The sequence below is a fragment of the Melitaea cinxia genome, chromosome 23 (genome assembly GCF_905220565.1).
Source record: "Melitaea cinxia chromosome 23, ilMelCinx1.1, whole genome shotgun sequence".
In the NCBI taxonomy this organism is placed as follows: Eukaryota; Metazoa; Arthropoda; class Insecta; order Lepidoptera; family Nymphalidae; genus Melitaea; species Melitaea cinxia.
In genome coordinates, this window is record NC_059416.1 from 8,266,077 (window position 1) to 8,273,218 (window position 7,142).

Below are 7,142 nucleotides of genomic sequence, written 5' to 3' on the forward strand. Positions count from 1 at the left end.
AAGGGTACAAATTTTTTTATTTCACATATATAGATAATATATAAATAAACAGCTACCACACTTCATTTATTTAACTACCCAACAACGTAGTTTAAAGAATTCGAAATTTAAAGGACGATTGAATTGTTAAGCATATAGTTATAAGTTTATATTAATTCAGAAAAAATAAAACAAATAGTCCACCAACCACTTCTATATTATTAGTCAAAATAAAAGAGACACAAGGTACCTCACAACAGAAAACAAAACATTCAAACCTCTGGTATCACTAAACTCAATTCAATTCCTCTACTAATATTGTGTGCGACTGTACAATAAACTGCATAAATGCATCGATGCATCCCTCTTAGTAACACCACTGTACCGTGAAACTAAGCACATATAAACGCTAACACTGTTCTAGTTTTAAACACAGTGCCCAAACCACCACGAACGTGCAAACGACGTCAAAATGGTGCCCAAATATCTCCTCGTATTGACCTTGGCAGTAGCCGTCAGTGCAAGAACTGCATCAACAAACCATAACAAAATTGAAGAGGCGAGGAGTTCAGAGGACACCGTTTTGGGAGACCTTAAACTCGCATATGAAACATACAGAGATTGCAGTGGCAGCGACCTCTCCAGCTGTCTCAAAGTAAAATTAGCCAAATCATTGAATAGGATATCGAAGAGCGACGAGATTTCCATTCTCAACGGCGTCAAGATAACTAAAAATAATGAGGCGGTCAAAAACGTGGAAGTCGAAGAAGCGATTCCGAGAGGTCTTGACGAGAGCTCATTGGACAACCTTATCTTGGACAAAATCGTTGGATTCATGCAAACTCATACCATCCAGGTAAATTATGATATTTATGCTAAGGTAAAAAATGTTGGAAAAACAGTTTGATAATAATAATGCTTATCAACTTTAAACGATAACGATGAAAATTTGTCTTCTTTGTTATCTGAAAATGTTTGAAAATTTGACAACTTTTGGAAGATATTTTTTTTAAATTAGGCTTGATATAATTTTTAAATAGGACACTACATTTTATGTTATAAAGCTAATTTGCAAACGTCCCCTTTTACCAAAACCACTTTAGCATATTGTTGCCTGGTTTGTTGATTGTTGCCATATGACCCAGTTTACAGTTCAGACTTATTTTGTCAAATATTATTCTTTGTTCGCACATTTCATGACTGTATATGATACATATAAAATACTTCGAAGAATAATTAATCCCAAATAATTGTGTTTGCTCACAAACGAAAAAAAACCGACTTCAATTACATCGACAAGTAATACAACGTAGATCGACGAAAAAATAGTCAAGCAACTACGCGTTATCAAAGATCACTCATAAATGTGACCACATGATAAACATCGGCTTTCGATTAAATTAAAAATCATTAAAATCGGTACACCCAGTAAAAAGTTATTGCGGATTTTCAAGAAGTTCCCTCGATTTCTCTGGGATCCCATCATCAGATCCTGGTTTCTTTATCATGGTACTAAACTAGGGATATCTTCTTTCCAACAAAAAAAGAATTATCAAAATCGGTATACCTAGTAAAAAGTTATTGCGGATTTTCAAGAGTTTCCCTCGATTTCTCTAGGATCCCATCATCAGATCCTGGTTTCCTTATCATGGTACTAAACTTGGGATATCTCCTTTCCAACAAAAAAAGAATTATCAAAATCAATACATCCAGTAGAAAGTTATGCGGTATAATACAACGTAGGTCGACGAAAAAAGCGTCAAGTAAAAACGCATTATTAGATATAGCTCGAAAAGTAGTTGTTAGATCTCAAATAAATTTAAATGGGACCAATTGGCACACACCACCTTTCGATTAAAAGAAAATTTGTTGAAATTGCTCCACCCAGTCAAAAGTTCTGATGTAACATACATAAAAAAAAAAATACAGTCGAATTGACAACCTTCTCCTTTTTTGGAAGTCGGTTAAAAAAATAAAAATAGAATGAATTGGCAGAAAAAAATTCGTTTCGTTTCTTTGAATATAAAGATATGGGTATCAAAGTTCTCGATCTCGGTTTCTCTACAGGTTTAATTGCTATTTCCAACTGTAACGAGCTTGACAACTCATCGACAAGTTTTCTAGAATAGTATTTAATCTTATGCTCGTCCATTAATATTTTATTAAGTGATAAACATTTCGTAATGTCCATTATTACTTTGATTTTATACACTGATTCTTGGAATTAATTCGTATTATTCGTTTTCATTTGACTATCGATATACTCAGGGTTTGCATTTTGTTTCAATAAAATCATGTTACAATGTTTGGGTTTTTGAAAATTTTTGAATTAATCAAAATAGGTATTTCCACCATCTTTGTAAAATGCCAAAATTAACTAACCCTTATCTACTAGCAGTAATTATTACAAATAGAATTTTGAACGTGTTAAATTTATCGGTTCGTTTTAAAAAAACTATTATTAAAATTAAGTATAACCAGTATATTGAGAAAGCTGATAAAGAACTTCACATAAAATTTAAAGGAAATGTAACAAAAAACTATAAATTTATCAGTCACCGAGAAAAGACTTCCAGATGAGCAGAAAACAACTATATTATTAGCTCTCGCTATAATTTTTTTTATAGCAATGTTTGATCAAAATTAAGCATTTTAAAAGTTTAAAATCTAGTAACATATAAAATAAAATATGATTAACCAATAAAGAGTAATTAGAGTTAGAAATTATGACAAATAATTTAATTAAATTTTTACACTACTTGTGAATTAATTAAAACCTGCCCAATTTTGTTTTAAATGTATATTTAAATTTTAAAGTGATATTTACAATGGCAGAAACTCAAAATACACTTAAAATACTAATAGCATTACTCCTCGCTTGAGCTTGTCGGGTAAACCCACAATGCACACTTCGTGTAACACTGATGTAACAATTACAAGGTGAATGTCGGATTAACAGATACGGTATCAAAACAATTATTATTCATAACGCATTCAAACACTTAAATGTATGAAGTTCAACACTTTTTTATTGCTTGTTACATAAAATCGACCAATATGTTACGTCAGTTAAAATAAAATTGACGAATTAATTATACTTATCGTTACTTATATCATGGGTTTTGAAGCCTATGTTGTGCAGGGATGAAAGTAGAGTCAAGACTTAGGAGACCAGCTTAAAGTAAGGGTAAAATTTTAGAGAACATGGTTATGTGCTTTATTCAATGTGTTAATGATAATAATTATAATTAAATAAGTTTGGAATTTAAGGTGTTATCTTATCTACGCATTGATAGTCGTAGATATTATTTTGTATTAACGTGATGCAATTTCAATGCTCATGTTAATATTTTATACGAAAAAAAAAATTCACTATTTTTGGACTGCAAAAATTTGAAAATATGATCCAATTTAGTACATATATTATATTTCCGAACCTTTTCTTTAGTTAGTTGTATGATATTTTTGTTTATAATAAAAACAGAAAAACACATTTAACAAATTTTCACAGACCAAATTTGGAAACCTGAAAAATCTAATCAGATCGGTAAAATAAAAATCGATTTATAATGAACGCTGTTTCACGAAAGTTCTTAAAAAAGAGTCTCGTAATTATTGATTTTATTGGTAATTAAATCTCTTTTAATTCCTTTCCGGTAAAAATAATTCCATAAACATTAGAAAATCGCTATTAACATGAACACTTCGCATACCATGCGTCGACGCACCGTGACGCTTTCACGATAGCATATAATTGCTTGCAATTAATTCATTTTTGCTTTTTTCATTGACACACTCTATTAAGTATTCTTTCTCGGCTACGGTTTCTTCTGCTAATTAGGTGTCATTAACGGATTGATCGTGACACGATTTTGTTTCATAAATTATGTCATAAAGATGCATTGATTCTGGAACGTTCGATTAGCTTTTTTCTTCGATTTTATATTTAAGATTAGAATACTATATATTACGCTTCAGCCTGTAACATCCCACTACTGGGCATAGGCCTCTTTCCCCATGTAGGAGAAGGATCAGAGCTTAATCCACCACGCTGCTCCAATGCGGGTTGGTGGATATATTCCCTACTATGAGTAACGATCGCTATCAGGTGTACATGATAACAACCGGGACCGACGGCTTAACGTGCTCTCCGAGGCACGGTGGCTCCGAGGCACGGTATATATAACGATTAGCAATTACTATTTATAATTCTTCAAAACACCTCTGTGATTTCGTTGGTTAATTTCTTGCTCCTGCTGTACATTTATTTACAAGAGTCAGACAAGCTTTTCTAATTTTATTTATTTATTTTCATTTTTTTTTAAATTTTCTTTATAGTTTCGAGCTTCATACATACTTTTTTTAATTTTTATGAAGCAAGCAACCCGAATTAACCAATTTAAAATTATTTTTACCTTGGAAAGCCCGATGATGGTTGTTAAGTGTCCTCATAAAATAATTTATGGCATTGTAAGAGAAATCCAGCGTAGTATAATGGTACGAGTCTTCTAATTTATCCTAATCTCATTTTTCCAGGTTAATTTCCCAACAGGTTCAGATCTGCAGCGCGCATTTGCTGAAGACCGTGGAAGGAGGAAGAAGCTGGCTCCCCTCCTCGCCATCCCCCTATTGATCGGGGGTATGCTGGTCCCCCTGGCGTTTGGAGCCCTCGCTTTACTGGCTGGCAAGGCCTTGATCGTATCTAAGCTGGCTTTGGTCCTGGCTGGTATCATTGGTTTGAAGAAGCTGCTGTCATCTAACGGCACTGGTGAAGCTCATGAAGTAGTGGTCTCAGCTGGTCATGGAGGAGCTGGGTGGAGCAGGTAAATGTCAACCAATTATCAAAAATTCAATTTATCATAATTCACTCAAAGTCATAATTTATTTTAACATATTGTCGTCAATATTTACAAGTCTTACAATCCAAACATTAGGTAAAAAAAATATATCAAAATATATATCACGTTTGATAGTTATCATTTTTTGAAGTGAGACTTCTTTAAGCGCATGAGGGTAAAATTTTTACGGATGAAACGGCAACGTTTGATGAATCGGCAACGTTTTTGTCAGATTTAAAAGTTTGTTTGCCAAAGAAGTTTTACTTCTGACACGTGTACTTTATACGCGCGCACTTGTTTTTAGTAATAAATTTAATAATTGTTACATCATCGCCATCATTATTCGTAGTTTGCCCTACGATTTATAGTTTCAGCTTCGCTTATATTGGTTCATGGTCTATGTTAATTTGAATATTATAACTTATTAGTAGGGCAAGAATATTATTAAATTTATTTATATAGGGTGGTGCTTTTAAATACAATAAAGAAATGTTTAAAGAGCATGAGTGTATACTTACATTACAATAAATTTGTATAGTTTTATAAAAAAAAATCTGTTCTTGATATGTTTCATTTGACAGTTTAATAAATATTCTGTGTTTTTTTTCAGGTCCCTTGAAAGTGCCCACGACCTAGCATACAACGCTTACACCCAATAACATAATCGACCCACCAGTATTTATTAAACGAAATTAACTTATTAACACAGTTATAGGTTATTTATAGTACATTAGTACACTGACCCGCCAATAGTAAAGAAGGTCCTTATTTACAATAGTTACATAAAAAGTACCTTAAAAATAAAATTGACATCCATAATCATTATATGGGATAGAAACGTGATGGATTTATTTTGCTATTGTGAAAAAGGACTTTTTATTAGATATCATTTAAAAATGTATAATATTATAAATGGTACATTAAAATTTTCCAACAACAATCTTATGAAAACCAAAATATGGTTAGTACAATATGATCATTTGGAAAGCATTATTTAGTTTTTATTTATTTATTTATTTATGAAATGATTCGATTTTATTTATGACATGGCGTTCAATGGTTTATGATTTTGCTTATGAGGAAATGGGATTTAATTATTTTTTTCAAATATTTAATACCTCAATATCTAGTACTTTTGCGTATTCGTTAGAAATATTTATAAGTAAATATTTTATGTAAATAATATGTATGTAGAGCGAGTCTTTGGAATTTGCTTTAAAAATAAATAATTATTAAATATATACTATAAATATTATAACTAGTTGAAATATTGTACATAACATGGGCATAATTATATAAGTATATACATATAGTATTCATTTATAATAAAATATGTAATTGTATTTAAAATAACATATAATTATGGAATTATAATTTTTTATTATGATGTACATATGTAAATAAATATTGCATTTATTTAGTATATCCATATACATATATAGCAGTAAAGTATAACTTGATAACATATATGTAAATATATATTTATTTATGTATTATATTTATTATAAAATATGTATTATATAGATCTCATTATTTTTATATGTATACGATATTCTTAAATGCAATATAATGTAAATAATAATATAAATGATTTTATTTATTTTTTTAATTACTAAATAACTGTCACGTTACTTATTTATTAACTTATTCATGATGTTGTGAATTAAACTGTTGAGTTATGATGAAGGATGAATTTTTATTTTTAAATGATTAATCCCATAAATATTCTTATTATTAATTCACTTCAGCCTGTAATATCGTATTGCTTGGCATAGGCCCCTTTCCCCATGTAGGAGAAGGATCAGGTGGATTAGGCACCACGCTGCTATCCCCTATTCTATATCTAATTCCCTACTATGAGTAAAGATTGCTATCAGATGTACATGATAAGAATTGGAACCGACAGCTTAACGTGCTCTCCGAGACACGGCGGGGAGTCCCACAACGACTAACAACCAGAGCGGGAAACGAACCCGCGTCAGTGTTTAGGCGCCGCTGACATGGCACATGTATCATAACACTAGAGAGTTCATTAAAAAAATATGTTATTACCTAGTTATTAAAAATAAATTAAGAGCTAAATTTTATGCGATGCAGGATTACATAAATGATAAAGATGCGTGGATTTAGTGACGCTGAATTTCAAGTAAGATATTGCCAATTTCGTATTAAAACACATTAGAATAGTTTATTTTTTTAAAAAGGGTAACTGCGAAGTTTCTTGCCGATTCTTCTCTACAGAATCTACATTCCAAATCGGTGGAATAGCTTTTACACAATGACGATTCAAAAAGTGTTTTAATAGCCTAAGGTATTCTTGATTTT

The 7,142-nt window shown here is 31.1% G+C and overlaps 1 protein-coding gene across 1 annotated transcript; it reads left to right on the plus strand.

Moving 5' to 3' along the window:
• Window positions 1-451: 451 nt before the first annotated feature.
• On the plus strand, window positions 452-5,476 carry LOC123665010. The gene is made up of 3 exons (XM_045599372.1): window positions 452-835; window positions 4,516-4,802; window positions 5,428-5,476. Exons 1-3 carry the CDS (start codon window positions 452-454, stop codon window positions 5,474-5,476), a joined length of 720 nt encoding a protein of 239 aa, XP_045455328.1.
• Window positions 5,477-7,142: the final 1,666 nt, after the last annotated feature.

Coding starts and splice junctions, on each gene's coding strand:
- LOC123665010 (XM_045599372.1), top strand. CDS start 452: ATGGTGCCCAAATATCTCCTCGTATTGACCTTGGCAGTAGCCGTCAGT. Junction 836..4,515: donor TGCAAACTCATACCATCCAG/GTAAATTATGAT, acceptor TCATTTTTCCAG/GTTAATTTCCCAACAGGTTC. Junction 4,803..5,427: donor GGAGGAGCTGGGTGGAGCAG/GTAAATGTCAAC, acceptor GTTTTTTTTCAG/GTCCCTTGAAAGTGCCCACG.